This window comes from Artemia franciscana, chromosome 2, assembly GCF_032884065.1.
Source record: "Artemia franciscana chromosome 2, ASM3288406v1, whole genome shotgun sequence".
In the NCBI taxonomy this organism is placed as follows: domain Eukaryota; kingdom Metazoa; phylum Arthropoda; class Branchiopoda; order Anostraca; family Artemiidae; genus Artemia; species Artemia franciscana.
This window is the reverse complement of record NC_088864.1, coordinates 34,855,088-34,874,734: the sequence shown is the minus strand read 5'-3', so window position 1 is coordinate 34,874,734 and position 19,647 is coordinate 34,855,088. Positions and strand designations below refer to the sequence as shown.

At 33.2% G+C, this 19,647-nt stretch overlaps 1 protein-coding gene across 1 annotated transcript in view; it reads left to right on the top strand.

Annotated features, from left to right (window-relative positions):
* LOC136040676 (protein lin-9 homolog) overlaps positions 1-19,308 on the top strand; it is a 51,935-nt gene extending 32,627 nt beyond the window's left edge. The window contains exons 5-9 of the mRNA XM_065724978.1: positions 1,576-1,860; positions 8,048-8,296; positions 12,457-12,663; positions 14,427-14,609; positions 17,255-19,308. Coding sequence (XP_065581050.1) covers positions 1,576-1,860; positions 8,048-8,296; positions 12,457-12,663; positions 14,427-14,609; positions 17,255-17,461 — 1,131 coding nt within the window. The 3' untranslated portion in view covers positions 17,462-19,308. The remainder of the gene's footprint in view (positions 1-1,575; positions 1,861-8,047; positions 8,297-12,456; positions 12,664-14,426; positions 14,610-17,254) is intronic.
* The last annotated feature ends 339 nt before the right edge of the window (positions 19,309-19,647 follow it).

Here is a 19,647-nt window from a genome sequence, read left to right as displayed (position 1 = left end):
CCTACTTTGCAAATATTGGCTTGTTGTACCTTTTTTGGCTCGTGATGTTTCAGGGATTTTTTTAGGACGTGTTCTAAATTATTAAATGTTGGTGGTTCAAAATCCTCTATATCATGATACTAGTTCCCTCAGTCAGGATATACCAAGTACAAATTTCGTAAATACTGTTTTACTTTCACAAAAGCCTATCTTATTTTGCCGATTAAAAAATCTAAGGCGTGTATTGCAATAAAGAAGTCCAAAATTCAATAAGTTCAAGCGCATACTTCACAAATTTTGGTTGTGTTATACATTGTTGCAGTGAATGTCAAGAAAGGATTCAGACTATGTGTAGTTTGAGGGTCAAAAGAGGAACCTTAAATAGTTATGTAAAAAACAGCCTAAACTTTTAATTGAAGACATTAAAAATAGCTAAAAATTACCGCGATATTGCTGCTTCGTCCCCGGAATCCATTATCACTTAGAAAATATATGGACTAAATAGCTAAAATATATAAGGAAATAACTTAATAAGATGCAAAAATACTATACCACAAAGAAAAAAAAAGAAAACGATAAAACTCGCATCTGGAAGACTTTAATCGTTGTTTCGTGTAATCTCTGAACAACTTATTACGATTAATACTACCCAATTCTGATGAAACTGGGTTTTAATACCATGCAGGTCCAAATAATTGAGAATAGTCTTCCAACATTTATGATTTATGATTGGTTAAAACTAAACAGATTGCTTCGAAGATGGCTAATTGCCGATATTTTTTTTTTAAGAAATTAGTGATGTAAATTAGTATCATTTTAAAATATGAAATTTAAATGGATTGTGTCAAAGGTTATGTCTGTTTTCAGCAACTGCTTATTTGCTTGTTTGTGTTGTTTTCTTCTTATTAAAAGAAGCGTTTGAAATACATATATCGTTTTCAGGAAAGTATTAAACTTTAAGTTGTTAGATTTAGATTGTTGTCGCTTCCACAGAGTGATTACAACTCAAATCCTTACAATGTTGAGGAAAGTCTTATAAACAATGTGCCGCAGTAACTACGGGGGGGGGTAAGTGTTGTTTAAAATAAAAAAAAAACTGCAGTTGTCAGAATTTTTTAGATTACTTTTAGATTTTTGAAGTTTCGTAATAGAAAAAGTTCAAAGATATAGCATTTCCATTAGGGGGAAAAATGATGAAGTTAACAGTGTTTTATTTTTTATGAAAAACTACGAATTATTTATTATCACAAATAGATCTGGTTTAGGATTTTTTTTTTTTTTTTTTTTTTAGGAAACTTGATTATTTTTAAGTTGTTTGAATTGCTATAATATAAAATACACATATGACTGGCAAATGACACTCTGGCCTTTAGGGGTTTGAGGTTTGAGGTACCCTAACATAGCTTGTTGTAATTAGCGTGCTTAAGTTTCAATTTAAACCAAGGTTCCGGTAACTCTCAGTGATAACTATCCCCTTCCAAATTGAAATGTTAGTGATCTTCAAAGTAAAGTATCTAAATCATCAAATATAAAATAACGTAATACTTTTAATTTTTTTCCTAATGCAAAGTCTTTTTGATGTCTGTTATTTTACAGTCCTTTTTTCGTGAAGAAAGAGAAGAACTTCAAAGGAAACGTATGCGCGTCCGATTAGTTCAACAAAGGAAAATCACAGATGTCACTAGTATTGCTAAGGAAGTACCAGATGTAATACCTTTGCCAGCCGTAATTGGCACAAAAGTCACTGCACGTCTAAGGTATCCTCAAGATGGTATTTTTATTGGAAGAGTTGAAGCTTTTGATACTTCAAACAATACATATCGTATTTCATTTCAAAGACCAGGACTTGGAACAAGATCGGTCCCAGATTTTGAAGTGCTTGTGAGTAGATTATTAACTCATTTAACTAGGGCATAGCTTATATTAGTTTTTTCCTCTTTTTCTTCTTTTTTGAATGAAATCTTTAGAAATACCCTTTAAATACTCTTCCTATAACGATGGCATTTAATGTGATCTTTTGTTTAAGTTTGAATTCTTCCGAGAATGCCAACTTAGCTAGAATCTATCTAGCGTCTAGACTAGTGCCAGTCCTAGGTAAAACGAACAGAAACTTGTTAAATTTTTTTGATTATAAATCTGTAGGTAGATTTTGAATGTGAGAACAAGAGAAAAATACTAAGTATCAAAACAAAACGTTTTAACTCTTTCATTTAGGAAATAATTGTGCGATGCTTTTATGAGTTCAAGTTACTCTTTCCTCTACTTTTTTACTTGTTTTGGACATAGAATTCCCGTAATAAACCTTTTATATTTTAGTTTATTGTTCGTTTGAGTTACATCTTTTAATTTCCTGCCCTACTACAGGATTTTTGCAAATTTTTGGCTACAAATGCTTGTAAGCTAACTGTTAACTACTGGGTTGTTACCAACAAATTTATTGCTAACAAATGTTGGAAACAGCTGAGATGGCGTAACCGGGGTTGTTGCTAGAAAATACTCTGATTGGTATACATCTGGTGTCAATCGATATCGTATTTTTTCCTTCCAGAGCAAATCTTCCTTAGTTTATATATATATATATATATATATATATATATATATATATATATATATATATATATATATATATATATATAATATAATAAGGTAAGCAGGAAGGGTGTGTGAAAGCACAGGATGGTTGGCCCCCAACCCCCCATTGCATTTTCTGGCTGAAGGGCCATGAAACGGAGATCAGCACCGCCGGTTTGGACCATAAGGGTCTAGTGCCGTCTTAATTACTTACTTACTTTAATAGCTGGGTCCCGGCGGCTTCGCTGCCGGGCCCCATCATGGCACGCGGCAGGCTTCTATATATGGATTCTCATTGTCCCTTGTGCTCTAACCATAGACGGTGCTTGGTCCCGGCGGCTTTGCCACCGGTCCCCGCAGGCCCCAGCTTGGCACACGGCAGGCTTCTATATATGGATTCTCATTGTCTCTTGTGTTCTGGGTCCCGGCAACGCTATGTCATTTTTGGATCGAATTGATGACGTAAATTGGTTTAGTTTTCTGTTTTAACGTTTTCGAATTGCTTTAATCCATTGTCAAAATATATAGAAATATTTGTGCAATCACCAGTTTTTTACATTTTAAGCAATCTAATAATAATTTCTTTTTGACGTTAATTGACACTTTGACAAATTTTCTCTGAGCAGTAAGTATTCTAAATTTCAACAATTTCTACTAAACTTCAAACTTTTGGTTTTCTGTTTTAAGGTTTTTGGATTGCTTTAATCCATTATTAAAATATATTGAAATATTTGTGCAATCACAAGTTTTTATATTTTAAGCAATTTAATAAAATTTAAAAAGAGCTTCAATTTTTTGAGCTCGTGTGACGGTAATAACGTGTAACGGTGTAACTGTAAGGATAGTGTAACGGATAGACACTACATTTTTATATATAACTTTTGGTTTTCTTTTTTAAGTTTTTTCGAATTGCTTTAATCCATTGTCAAAATATATTGAAATATTTGTGCAATCACCAGTTTTTTATATTTTAAGCAATTCAATGAAATTTAAAAAAAGCCTCAATTTTTTGAGCTTGTGTAACAGTAATAACGTGTAACGGTGTAACTGTAAAGATAGTGTAACAGACAGACGGACAGACGGACACTACATTTATTAATATATAAAAAAATTTTTAATAATAATGAATATTTGTGTATCTTTTAACAAGGGATTAAAATAATTCGGAAACCTTTAAAAAGAAAACCAAAAGTTTGAAGCTTAAAAGATATCGTTGTTAGAAATCGGATTTGCTTTAATAATCAAATATCATTCAAGGCTGTATGAAAAGCAGTAAACAATCTACGGTCAGAAGCAAGGGAGAGTGAGAATTTATATATAGAAGCCTGTCGTGTGCCATGTGTGGGGGCCTGGTGGCTTGTAATTGCAAAAATATTTGTATATAATTTTGGCTTAGTAAGCTCGCACGCACGCTTACTAAGCCCAAAAGAATCCAAATCAAAATTAGTTAACAAAATGTACCCTAAGTTAATTTAAAAAAAATATGTGTGGTACTGTCATCTATAACTTTAGATCTTTCTGGGGGGACTTAGAATTTTTACAGTATTTTTTTAATAGGTTGTATGTTTTTGATAATACCACGTAAGATTTTCATAATGCAATAGAGGATTCTCATTTTATTAGACAAGGTTATGATAATGTAGTGCAAGATGTTTGTTAAAATCAGACAAGATTTTAACTATACCATACAAGATTTTGGTAATACTTGATAGTATTTTGATAGTACCAGACACGCTTTTGCTAAAACTACTCTAATTTTAATAATAACTTTCAAGATTTAAGTTATTCCAGAAAGGATTCTCATAATGTTTCACATGACTTTGATAATACAAGACGAGATTTTGTAATTTTTAACAGGATTTGATAATATCATGCTAGCTTTGATAATATCGTGTATGGTTTTGATAATATTTGACAATATTGATAGTAGCAGACGTGTTTTGTATAGCACTATGTTAAGTTTCGTTAATAGGTAATGATTTTGATAGCACCATATTCGATTATGGTAATATCAAACACGCTTTGATTATAGCTGAAAATATTTTGTTAATAACTTGCAAGATTGAATGATAATACCATGTATGGTTTCAATATTGTCATAAAGGATTCTCATTAAACAAGTCGAGATTTGTATAATGTAGTACGAGATGTTTCACAATTACATGACAAGATTCTGATAGTATCATACAAGAGTTTCGTAATACTTGGCAAGATTTTGATAATCTTGATATTGATTGGCACGAATTAGGTAACATCGTGTCAGATTTGACGATATCAGATACGTTTTTATATATCCAGAAAATATTTTTGTTAATATCAGGTAGAATTTTCATAATACCATGCATGATTTTGTTAATAACTTGCAAGATTTTGATAATACTATATGAAGTTTTGATATCATAGAGGATTCTCATTATACCAGTTTGGATTTTGATCATGTAGCACAAGATAAATTGATAATTTCAGGCATGATTTTGATAGCATCCTTCTAAATTTTGATAGTAACTTGCAAGATTTAGGTAATAGTAGAAAGGATTGTCATATTATCTCCCAGGACTTTGAAGATGCAAGACAAAATTTTGTAATATTTAAACATGATTTGGTAATATCATGCAAGACTTTGATAATCTCATGTAAGGTTTTGATAATATTTGACAAGATGCTGATACTTTTGATAATAGCGCACACTTTTCTACTTTGATAATAGCAAGTTTTGTTAATAGGTAACACAATTTTGATAGCATCATATTAGATTTGTGTAATATCAGTCACGTTCTGATTGTTGTTGAAGATATCTTGTTAATAACTTGTTAGATTACGATAATACCATGTAAGATGTTTCTAATAACTTATTTAGCAACATCTATATAATAATAACATTATCATGATGATGATAGTATCGTATGTGGTTTTTATATTACCAGAGAGGATTCTTATTATATCAGTCGAGATTTTGATAATGTACTGCAAGATGTTTGATAACATCAGATAATATTTTGATAATATCATACAAGAGTTTGGTAATACTTGGCAAGATTTTGATAATCTTAATTATAGCAGACATGATTTCATGCTACTACGTTAAGTTTCAGTAATAGCAGCCATGGTTTTGATGTCACTATTTTAGATTTTGAAATAACAGATTAGATCTAGATAATGTGACATAGGATTTTGGTAATGCCTGAAAATATTTTGATAGTAACAGACTCGATTTTTCTATAACCATCTTAGATTTTGATAATAACTTACAAGATTTAGGTAATGGTTGAAAGGATTCACATAATATTTCACAAGACTTTGATAATGCAAGACAAGATTTATAATATTTAACAAGATTTGGTAATATCATGCAAGATTTTGATAATATCATGTAAGGTTTTGATAATATTTGAGAAGATGTAGATAATCTTGATAATAGAACATATGATTTTGATAGTATTCTGTTAAGTCTCGTTAATAGGTGATAGGATTTTGATAGCTAAATATTAGATTTGGGTAATGGCAGTTGCATTTTGATTTTGCTGAAGATATTTCGTTGATAACTTGTGAGATTACGATAATACCAAATAAGATTTTGCTAATAACTTGCATAATTCTGGTAGTATTATGTGTGTTTTTGATATTGCCAAAGAGGATTCTCATTATATCAGTCGAGATTTTGATAATGTAGTGCGAGATCTTTTATAATATCAGACAAGATCAAACAACTCTTGTTGATAGAAGAGTATTACCAAGTGCTGATAACCATGTTGTGACCAAGATGGGCCTAGGATTGCACAAAACCTCCATTCATACTGGAGGTCCCATGGACTTCTTGATGTCCGGCGCTAAGCCGACTTTAGTGCTTCAGTCTAGACTTGAGAAGATTTGTTGATCCCCATCCTGCACTGGTATCCGTGATCATTGCTTTTCCTGAGGCTAAAATAATTTTAATGATATAAAGAATAAGGAAAATTGGAACTTGGAATGTTGCAACGTTACAAAATGACAGTCGTATCGACATTTTGACTCACGAATTCAGACGACTCGAATTAGACTTATTAGGAGTTCCAGAAAAGGTAGAGGATGGGCTGACCAAATTTTCACTCTTAGGTTAATAATTGAGAAGTGCTTGAGTTGTCAAACACCTTTGGTCCTTAGTTATATAGATTATGACCAAGCGTTCGGTTCTGTTGATAGAAGAGCTTTAGCAAAGGTCTTATCCTTGTATGATATGCCAGACAAATACATTAAAGTGATTAGTGCTATGTACGAGAATAACACTGCATCGTTTAAGTTAGGAAATGAGTTTAGCAGCTGGTTTTGTATTAAACCAGGAGTTAAGCAGGGTTGTGTTCTATCCCCCTTTACATGAATCATCTTGATGGACTTTGTCTTAAGGAGGACAGGAAAGGCAATGACCAGGAGACCACGGAACCAAAGTGATGTTGGAGACCACGGAACGGAAAGGTGATGTTGGAAACAGAAGGATTGATCAGGTTGGCAGCTTCACTTACCTTTGTAGTAGTTACCTTGGTAGTGTGCTGGCCTCAGGTGCCCTGTTGCTGCGGTGAGTTGTTAGTTAGTGTAGTATATAATGTTCATGTGAGTGTTATGTCTCTGTCTATGTCAATGCAAATTCAGTTTCTTAGAGAGATTTGTGGTATTTTTAGGAGCAGTGAAGATGTTATAAGTAGAATAGCCAGGGCTCAGGGTGTTTTTTCGCAGTTAAAAGAAAAGTTTGGAAGAATAGGAAGACAACTCTGCAAACCAAGATTACAATATTGAAAGCTACAGTGATGACAGTGGTCAAATATGCCTCTGAAGCATGGGCGCTTTGAAAAGCAAATTAAGATTTACTAGATGTTTTCAAGAGAAATTGCCTACGGATTGTTCTGGGTGCCCTGCTGACTGACCGTATTTCGAACAGTAAGCTGTACGAAAAATGTGGTTCAATCCCGCTTTCTGGGGCTATAATGAAAGAAAGATTGAGATGGCTAGGGCACAATCTGCAGATTAAGGATGACAGATTGCCAAAGATCTTCCTTTTTGGCCAACCGTCTAGGGCAAAACGGAAAGCAGGTTGTCCTCGTCTGGGGTGGGATAATGTCATAAAAAATATTTAAAGGCAATGGGAACTTTCTGGGAGGGTGCAAAGAGAGAGGCTTTAAATGGACTGGGATGGTAGAGGAGCGTGCGTAGCTGTGCTGACCTCAGGTGCCCTGGTGCTGCCTTGAGTTGTTAGTTAGTTTAGTATATAATGTTTATGTGAGTGTTATGTCTCTGTCTATGTCAATGCAAATTCAGTTTCTTAGAGAGATTTGTGGTAGTTTTAGGAGCGTCATATTTTGCTAAAGATGAGAAAGTAAATGGCTGGAGATTGGTTTAATATGTAGTTGGCGCACAAAATAGCTGCAACAATTTCTTCTTTTTCCATCTTTTTTTTTTCAGACAGTCGTGATATTATCTTAGTCTTTTAATTTAAAATGTTTTGAATTAAATTTTCAATGGATTTCAGGCGGATGAACCTATCGAGACAGTCAGCATTTCAGAGCTTATTACAAGGTCAAGACACCGTCCAGTTGTTTCAACGATGGTTATTTCTCCGATTCGATGTCCTCCGACACCTCTATTTTCTGTTACGCCATTAGGATCACCAGATTTGACCAATGATGTTTCTTTTGCCTCAGAATCACAGAAACCTTTGAAGCTTTTATTGCAAGATGGTAGTCTCGGAAATTTTCCTGTTACGCTTCTTTCGAAAATGGTAATTGAATACTTTTTTCATTTGGTCAAATAGTTTGCAATTTCCATGCAATTAACGAGCTATGAAGATTTTCTTTCAAGAAAATTATATTATCAACTTCGTTGGATTATCAATGTTTGATTTTAGATCCTTAAAAGTCCTTATTCGTTTATGTAAGATTTCGATTGACGTATTGAATTTACATATATCATTTGCAACAAAGTTATGCTTCGTTACTGTCCCTTTGTCTGTATGCATCAATTTAAGTCGATAATTATTTTCAATTCCTGTATTAGAAAAGATCAATATCCGAAAGGAATATATGTGAAAAATTTTAACTGTTCAGTGTGAGTATGAAAACTTTTAACAGGAATTGAAACCTAAATTCCTGTAAACTTCTCTAAATAATACAGTACTCTACATAAATACGCCTTAGGGGATAGTTGTTTTTTTGTATAGTTTTCTGAATACTGAAAACAGGATAATGGGGCTTTTTTATTTTGTTCGTTTTTTTTTTATAAATATGAAAGTAATGTTGTCAAAGAAACTATATAAACTACTATAAATAATTTCTTAGGCCCCACTTCCTTTCATTTACAAAATAAAACTTAACGAAGATATAGAAAAACAGGTATAATATTTTAGATAAGACAGTGGGCAAAAAAATACTAATAATAAGTAATCCGAATACTTCGGCATCACATCCGAAAGTCTTTATCAAAGGGGGGGGGATATATGAACAAAAAAACAGCTAGCTTAAATAAAACATAAAAACACACACGCTAAACAAAAAAAAAACGAAAGGAACCTTACATTTAAATCAATTTCGTATGATGTATATATATTTAGTAAGGCGTTCGCTCACGAAGTAATGGGGCGAACGACTCGTCACAAAAAGACCGAACGATTGCCTCCCAAGAAAAGCGAACAAACTAAAGGACATCATCAATTGTTCTTAGGGCAATCTCGTCTGATGAACTATATTGAATGTTCTATTACCTAAGTTCGAACGGAGCTGAAACTCCGATAAAGAGGCCTTTGTATTTCTTGAACTTTTGGTTGAGTGATACTGTTTCTCGTGAGTAAGAGGTAGTGTTTTGTTGTTTTTTTTCAATTTGCTGGTAAAAATTGAATATAATGAATATTAGTCTTAATTAGAGTCGCGGAAATAAAATTGGTATGAAAAGTTACGTGTTTTTTTACCCCACATCATCTATTAAATCTTATTTCACCTATTAAGTCACACTATTGATGCTTACTATTGTAGGCACCTTGGTAGACGAAAATCTTCAGTTAGAAACATGAAAATTTCAAACGAACTACTTTTATGAAGTACCAAGGACATTAAAGACGAAAATATTGTACGACGAAAGTAAAATATAATGGGCTTATCGATCAGCATCAAATCTGGTCAGAAAATCATTACCTTGTTAGAGCGCATATCTCATACCTAATTCATTTGACATAATAATGAGCTCAGCCAAGTTAGCTCTTCATGTATTGTCAGGTGATGAAATTATCTACTTGGTTACTGACTTAAACTTTACAAATCTGTTAAAAATTGTAAATATAGCTTAATAAAATCTCTTCGATCAATTTGCGAATGGTATTTACCCCTTGATTGATTTTTTTTTTTTATTATTATTATTATAGCATTGCACAACAAATTTTGGCGAAGTAACGGTTCAACAAAATTTTGCCATAAAATGTTTCGGTCATCTTTATTTTTTTACCATAGACTTTTTTGTCATTACCAAGACTGTCATAGAACAACATGTCATCAGTTTTTTCAGCCGTCATCGGACTGATTGTCATCCTTTTTAACAGATGTTCATTAGTTAGGTCTTACCATGCATTAACCCTCCCCCCCCCTAAAGGTGACAGGCTTTGCTTATAAGGCGTTTTCATAAAAATTTCACTTCGGCCCAAGTCCTAATGGTAAATTTCAAAGCTGGGTCATAAGCTGTTCTTGCAGACTTTAATTCTAGTTTTTAGACTTACTTTACTTGCTTACAAGGTGTTCAAGTGGGGGATTCACTGGCCAAAGTGTAAGGGCTCAGAGAGAGAATTTAATTTATTCTTTTTAACAGTTATTTTACAGAATATGAATTTCATACGAAAATTAACTGATTAGAAAGTGTTCTTCAAGGGGTATGAAACAAAAAACCATACATAGTATCTAGCAACCATTAAAGAATTGTATCAAGTTTGCTTAGCTTGCGCTAATTCTCTATATTGCGTAGTAGTCGTGATGTATGAACTTTCCAGCTTTTCTCGCCTTCAGCACTTGCAACGACGCAAATGGCGCTGATTTAATGTTAACATGTGTGTTATGGAAAATCACTGCGAGGGTACCTTTTTCCAAAAAAAAAAATTATGGTATTAGTCCAAAGGGACTAATTTAAATATTTCGGCAGTACGTGAGACCATACAATCGTGAGGTCGTATTAGGGTAATTTAAAACTGGATCCTATCCCCCCCCCCTATATTCGGGGCCGTCTTGATCAGAAACAATTGAAGAAAGAAAAAACTTGCAAAGAACAAGAAGACTTCTTAGTGCCAAGTTTGAAATTTTTTCCGGCCTTATGCTGTGTTTAGACGGACCGATTAATCGTCAAAAATTGACGATTTGGCGATTTAAAAATATCGCTTTTTCGCAGGAATCGGCCTTTTTTCTTTTAGAGAAAATCTCTTGTTGCTTATCGGTTTTGAAGGAATCTGCCGTTTGGAGATTAAAAATTTTAAATATCAGATTACGTGAACAAGGTTACTGATTTAATCACCATTGTTCAAGGGTACAGGCTGGTCCTGGGATGTCGCCCAATCCTTCCGCTTTCCGTTACTAAACCGTTGGACTTCCACCTGTAAATCCCCAGCTCAAACGTCTTATAAGCGAGTCAAGTCATTCTATAACCCAGCAGAAAAATTCCTCAAGAATAATATGAACCTCAGCTTTGGGTTTGCTTCTTGTCATTCGGCGCTAGAGTAAAAACGCTGCATAAAACTTAGGTAAATGGTTTCTAAAAATACCTTTTTAACCAGCCTGTCATCCGAAGAGGTACTCGAAGGCATGCGAAAATTCCACTAATGACCTACTGATTGATGGGGCAGAAAAAAAACAACGATACTTCGTCGGATGACAGATAAAAAAAATGACAATAATTCAAATAGAAGATAAAAACAAATATTTGAGGTTTTGCTTAGCTGTGGACCTTGGTCTTAGCTCGATGGAGCTTTGCTTTAAAAAGGTGATGTCGGTGAATTTTTTAATGTCTGAGCCTTTGGATTTTGACCTTTCAATCCCAAAGCAAAACCGCCCTTTAAGCAAATCAAGTCAGTTTAAAGACCAGCCTGAACAGATGTCACTTTTTTCGATTATAATAAAAATCAATGATCATTTTTCCGACGGCAAACAATAGCGATGGCAAGAAAAAAATAATGAAAGTTTATCCAATGACAAGAAAAATCAATGACAGTTTATCCCATGACAAGAAATAATACTGACAATTAATCTGATGGCAGAAAAAACTGATGACATGTTGTCCTGTGACAGCCTTTGTAATGACAGAAAAAATCAATGGTAGAAAAAAACATGACCAAATGATTTTTTTGGTAAATTGCCTGGATGTGGAAGCAACTTGAAGGTTTATCTTATTATTTCCATAGTGCTAACGTACATTCTGCCCCCCCCCCCCCCTATCCCTCATGAAATAATTGTTAGTGCAGTTGTACTCGAATTTAAGATGTACCTGCTTTTGTATAGCCTTCCCAAGCTCTGGATCTTTGTGAATTTATTTAGCCGTGAAATGTCACCAGTATCCTTAGAAACTCGTCATTTATTAGAAGTAAAATTCACCACAGTCTTAATAAATTGCGTATGGGAAGTCTAGAATAGTTCCCCCTTTTTTCTTTTGTGTGTGTTTGTGTGTGTGTGTGTGGAAGCCTCTTCTCGTCGTCGAGAAAGCGTCAAGTCAATACTTCATTTTGTAGAAACTTGTATTCATGGTTGATGTATAGCTTGTATTTTAGACTTTATACGCTTATTGCACATGGTTAGGTGTATGGGACATTGCACCATTTGTTTTTGAGGTAGCCATCCAGAGACTGAACACTTTTGGTACGAGTAGATAAATGGATCATAATGTTGTCCCAAGTCCTTATATTGTTTTTTTCCTTTTTAGGTGAAGCTTTCGAAGATATTGAATAGAAAAAGAGCCCTACTTCGTCTGATAAATTCAATGAATACTGAAACTGAGCGTCGAAAATCTGCCAATCAAACTATTGGTAAAGAATTCCAGAAGAAATATGCCAAAAATATTATTGATTTGGATGAGCTTAATAAGCACCTTCAAGAATTGGATTCTGAGGTGCAACAGATGTTGACAGATGTAAGTGTACAGTTTTCTTTTAAGTATTATAGACTCTCCATTACTGTTCAAAACCTGTTATATTCAGCTCGCAAATTTTCTAACAATTTTTGAAATCGGATGGTTTTATGCAAAATAAGGGCACATGCTGTGTTCCTAATGGAAAAGTATTGAAAAGGAGGTGTCTAAGGACATTTCTAGCTTTTTTGATTGCCATGGCAAAGTTGATAGTATTAAAATATGCATCAAATTCCACATTCTGAAAATGTGCATAATTTATTTTGATTTGGTTTGATTTAGTTGAAAAGCAGATATCCAAGGGTATTTAAGACTTTGAAAATTTGCGTAATTTACTTTAATTCTTGATGGTTGTTGCGCTTTTAGATGGTTTCTTTGGTCTTTCAGATTTTTCGTATTCTTTATAACGCATCCCAATGATGGAATGTCTAACGATTTTGGACGGCCTAGTCGGTCTGAACTGCCGAGCTAAGGCAGTTTTATTCCATACAAATCTTGACCCTGAATCCAGCTTTAAAATGAAAGCCCTCCCTCATTTTGGCTCTATCAATTCCTGATCTATTTAAATTAGCTCAGGAAATACGTTTCTTGGTAAATGTTTATTCATTTGATCCATTCATGTGTAAGTCCACTGAATCTTTTGCATAGCACTGTTTTTTTAGGAGACAAAAATGATTTTGTGAAGGAACAGACTTCATATTCAACAATGAAGCAGCAAAAGGGGAAAATACAAGGGTTTGAATTATGACAAAAAAGTTTAATTGCAAACAAAACAAAAATAAAGCATAAATGCTAGCATATTGCGGTAATCAGGTCCGACTCCATGTTGAACGAGAAATATTTTTTTGTTTGGAAGGAGAAGTGGTGGTGAGGCTTTAAAAAATCTGATTTTAGATCCAAATTAAAAACAAATTCCCATGAGTTCTTCATACCAGTGTGTGGGGTTCTTTGATCGGATTATGCGCAGGTATGGCAATTACGAAAAGAACAATAAATTGAAAGAGAAAATTGAAGAATAAATTGCCTCCACGTTTTGCACACTATTCCTCTAGAACAATTACCACAGTGCTACTACAATATTTTCTATTAATGATTCCTTTGTTGCCTTTCGTTTTCACAAGAAACAAAGTGAATCCGCTTTCCTTAGCTAACCCATGCTTAAACTTAGCTCGTTGTTCTTAGTTGAAATTGATCAATCAACTTAGCAATTACAGTAGAAATTTTATCTTCCTTTCACTCTAAGAATCATCTTATTGGGATGTTCGGTTGTAAATCATTTTATAGGGTGTAGATTGGGTTACTCACTCACTAATAACATTAAGAACTCTTTAAAGTTCAAACGAAATTCTTAGGTCAAAGTTATTAATGCGTTGTGGTAATTTTCGACGTTAGCAAAACTAACGAAATTCATTTGAATCTAATTATTTTGTGAACAGTTAATGCGTGAGAGTTGAAGAATTTGCTCTTCGAATTAAATATCAACAACTTAAGCTTAAGTATTAGTATAGCTAGGTGAGGAGTAAAGGTAGAATTTAATCTAGTTTAAATCTTCGCTGAAAAAAAACAACAATGTAATCGAGAAGCTTGTCGTAATTGGTAGTAGATTTTAACCACTACCAGGCCATACCTTGAGGGTGACTATGCATTTTAAACGATCTCCAGGTCTGAAGCCCATAGTTACCAAATCATGACTGCTGTCCTTTACTTTCAATGCGACTTTATGTTCTGGATTTAATATACTCTAGCGACTAAAATTTTTATTTTAGATATGTCCTGAGGTTGGTTTAGACCCTCCAATGGGTCCTGAAGCCTTAAAAGCTGTTTGCTACTCTGATGCCAAAGGTATTGTAAGTATACAAAAGGAATCCCGTCAAGGCATCCGTGCCCCTATTTCAAATTCCATGCTAGAACTCATTACTGGATTGACATCAATAATGCTACAAGTAAAGGTGAGATAACTATTGCTTATTTGATTTTTTTTTTTTTTCAATCAAACAGTTTCTATTCATAAGAATATAACTTACATTTACCGAAATGTAAATTTGATCATATACAAGATCAATTACTTTGTTAACTAACTGTTAATGCTTCGATAGGAAATCAAGGAGTGGAATAGCCATATAGCAGTATACCCTTGATCAGAAGCAGGTATTAACCAAGAGTTATGATGTGATGAGCAGCCAGGAGATTATTGCAAATAAATTGAGTACTAGCTTTCCTATATATATATATATATATATATATATATATATATATATATATATATATATATATATATATATATATATATATATATATATATATATATATATATATATATATATATATATATATATATATATATATATATATATATATATATATATATATATATATATATATAAAAATTGAGTACTAGCTTTCCTATATATATATATATATATATATATATATATATATATATATATATATATATATATATATATATATATATATATCATGAAAAGAGAAATCACCAATGCTACAGCACAAAAAAAAAAAAAAAAAAAAAAAAAAAAAAAAAAAAAAAAAAAAAAAAGAGAGAGACAGAAGGAGAAAAGGAAGACTGTTTTCCTAAATTGGTGATTAATATAGACCAGCACTTGAATGAGGCCTTAACCCTACTCATCCATACAATCACATAGGTCAAACAGCATAGCCACACACAATCAACCATAAAGAATAATCCATGGACAGGCAGTCATGTCGTCAATAAGTATAAGTCGTCATTTACCGAACAATAGAAAAAATAATATAGACAAATAATTCAGAGGCAACACCCAACATAAGGGCTAATCAGGAGAATACACTGGCCGTATATATATATATATATATATATATATATATATATATATATATATATATATATATATATATATATAATATATATATATATATATATATATATATATATATAAATATATATATATATATATATATATATATATATATATATATATATATATATATATATATCCGTCAGTGTAAGAGAAAATTAGAAGCACCGTCACATTTTCTGAACAAAAACCCGAACGAAAAACTGGATGTAAACAACCAATGTGGGAAGCAAAAAGAAAGAAAAACCAATAATCCATAATCAGAATAATTTAAAAAAAAAACTTAAAATCGAAGCAACACGAAAATTTAACAGCAGATAAAATCAAATTTACCAGAATTGAAAATTTTAAAAGCCAAAAAAAACGTAATTTCAGGACCGAGTCAATTACCAATTTCTGCGATTTAGCAAAAACTATTTTACTCGCATAATAATAGACAAATGACTGAAAAGGCAAAGATTCTTTCAAACGAACTTGATAAGGTACCTACGACAAGGGAAAAACTGCGACACATGCTGTCTAATTTTAATCAGTGCATATTTTGCACTCGATCTTTTGGATCTACGGTGCTGGGACATGATCCATTTTTTGACTGCGAAAGTGACATAGGATTTACTTTACAGATGAATAAATTATTAGCTTCTCGTTTCAGAAAACCAAAATGAGAGTCATTTATTTGAAATCATCCATATGTCTGTTGTGAACTAGACCTAAACTTTGGAATTTGGGTTTTTCAAAATTCTCCAAGTAACCGATGATTCTTAAAACGCAGCTGTTTCACCTTTCCCTTTCTTTTATAAATTGTCCACCTGACAAATTTTGAATAATTCTCTTCAATACCCGACTGAAAGCAATACATTGAATCTCATTCATTGTCCTCAAATTGTTGTTGGGTTCTGTACGAACCTGCTTATAAAAAAGTCTTGGAAGTTGTAACAATTATTCAAATAAACATTTTAAACCAGTAATTGGTAATTTTCAACAATGATTTTACCAAAAAATTCAATGTAGAGATTTGAATTTATCCAATAATCAAATTTTATGGGGCATTTAGGATATTTTTTTCAATGTAAGACCTTTAGGGGAGGGGGAAATGTAGAGCTGACAAATCCCTCTCTGCTTAGTTAATACTACTCTGTTGACTCTTATAATTATTAAAACAGATCAAGTTTTTCCAAGCTAGTGAATGTATTGAGTAGAATCTTTCTGCAAAGAAATTTGACTTTACGGAAACAGAAAGTAAAAACGAAGACCTTTGCCAAAGCTACCTGAATATAGGATTTTCCTGCTATATTATTGACTTGGTGTTTCATACTACTTTACGTTTCAGCAATAATAGCCTCAGATGAATACCTTGTCTGCAGTTAGCCATGGCCTCTGAAGGGCTCATCAATAATACTGCCTTCCTACCGCTTAAAAAATCCTTCTTTTTTGAAGGTGAAAATTATACCTAATTGGACGGTTATGATACTCCGTGTTCAGCAATGTGTCTATTTAATGTGTTCTTTAGGCTCTAATTAGTGCCATACCTCAAATTTACGCAGTTAGAAACAATAGTAAATTACACATTGAAGCTATTAAACAACATAATTTTTTTTTTTTTTTTTGGTTGAAGGTGGAGGGTAGAGGGAAGCTATTTATAGCTAGATCAATTCAAGTTTATGGACTTACTTTCTCTCATATTGCTTGAACATTCTTTATCTTTTAGAAATACTATCATGTTCTCTTTTTATTTGTAGTGCTTGGCAGAAGGAGAAAGAAATGCGAACGAGTTCATCGCTCTTACTGAAACAGTCAGTGAAATAAAAAGCTCCCTTCATCCACAGAACGTTGGCGTGTTCCGTGACTCAGTAGAAACTCACCTAGAACTCATACAGTCTGGCCTCAGTCAATTAGGTAACCTTCATGCATTTATGGATGCCAAGCAGGTTAAGCATGTCGTGTAAAATTCTCGTCTGCGGTTATTCAAAAGATGTCAAGTTACATTAGGTCAATTACAAATGCGCGAAAAGAGGCGGATAGACTACTGTCTGCCACTATTCCTTCCTGAGGACCCTGAATGCAGCGGTAAGCTTGTAGTAGTGGCAGTTTGGTGGTATATCTCAAAGTATGGGTTTCTTAGCTGTTAACACTACTTTTTTTCTCTAAGAAGACATTTTTGGAAATTGAAACATAATAAAAATGATTTTGGAATCGAAAACTGTCGTGTTGCAGCAGTAAGAATGTACTAGAAGTATTTATGTAAGAAAGAAAAAATGAACTTGCTAGTTTTGCAAGCAACTTTTGAGTACTTTTGAAACCAAACAAGATATTGGAAAACTTAGTAGGTCAATCGAACTAAGCGTTAGGATACAATAAAACTTTCGAGTTGACTAAAACGTCACATTACATCCTTTGAGTCACCGCTACTGTTTTGTGACTGTGTCCCATTCTCTTTGTCGTTTGTTTTAAACCTATATTTATGTATTTGTGTGTTTAGGTTTTAGTGATGCATAAATTGTCTTGACCACCCTAGGATATCTATTAAATATATAAATTTTGAGTTTTACCATATTTATCTTAGTTGGACATTTTTCACGAAGACATCTTATTACCGTATTTGACTTCCAGTAATAGACTACGGCAACCACCAGTAGTATAAGTTTCTTTGGACGCCCACAATCAATATTTAGTGTTAAATTAAGTAACTTATTATAGGAATACGCTATATGTTGTGCCGTGCTTGAAGATTGGGATTGACAAGTGACCTTAGAAACAAAACACGGTTTGTTTGTGCTTCATTATTAACTCCTTGAAAAAGTTTGTCTACTTTTTTCCGAAAAGAATGAGTATGTAATCCAGTTATAGGCGGACAAGCCCATTACTCGATTACAAATACGAGGGTATTTACTGCACAACCTGAAATAAAACAATGTAAACGTAAGTGCATTAGAGGGGGGAGTATCCCTCGGCATCAGTCCCAAAAGTCCTGCTTCGTCAGGAAATCCTGTTCTCTCCCAATAGGTCAGATCTATTTTTAAACGAACAAGAATAGGGTATATTTTTTGTAAATGTTTATGTACATTGACTTTACTTCATGCTTTCCAAATTTCTTGTCATTTTAGGTAATTTCTTATATGAAGCATATAAATAAACATTAGCACATATCTTAAAATCGATTTGCAGGTAGGACCGTTAAGGGCAAAGACGGGTACCGGAGGACACCTTATTCATACCCCCCCCCCTGCCACTTTTTTTTTAATTAAACTTGTATCAAAATTTCTTCATAATGTAATTGAAATACAATCTCATTCTAAGCCCCTTTGGGGTTCCTATCCTGGGAATTTTAATCCTATCTCCTCCTGCTCACCTCTCTCGACAGCCCTGTTTGCAAGACTACTTATAACAATAGCAATTACTCTGAAACGTAGTCAATTTTGGGCTATTAAGATAACCTGGTTGACATAAGTAATAAAGATAAAACTGGAATTTATCCATAAATGTCATCATGTATTGTCAGAAGCTATTACATATTAGCCCAGAGCTCCTTAAAAGAAATGGAGTTACACGATTTTTCACCTTTCAGTGAGCAAAATGTGAAAAGGGTCATCACTTGATTTAAAAAAAAAAGATACTTTTAATCTCGGTGATAGTTGTTATTTTCACCCCTCACTCAGTTTTTTTTTTTTTTTCCTTCAAAAATGCGAATACTGATCTAAGAACATGTTAATGGACATATTGTTAATGTTTTGGTGATTGTGCTGTATGTTAGAGTTACGTGGTTTTAATGGCTTATTAAACAGATTTTTTTAAATCTCTTTCCTTTTTATTTTCATATCCCTTTCAGGTGATAAAAAGATGATGTGCCCATACTTCAGGGCTAATTGTACTTACTAGGAGAGTTGATCGGAGCAGTATTTTATTGATGGATTCGACCGGTATTTACGGCCGAAAATCCCGCAAGAAGCAGGTTACTCGTCAATAGCTATTGCCCCTACCTCCCTATTCCCGTTCCCCTACAGTTCGGAACGGCAAATATAAACAATGTAAGCATACGGCATGACACAGTTTTCTGTTTTTGACTTGTAAACAAAAAAACTTGGCAACTGAGAAGAATTTTGAACTTTTCTAATTTTGTTTCCGAGTTTCTTTG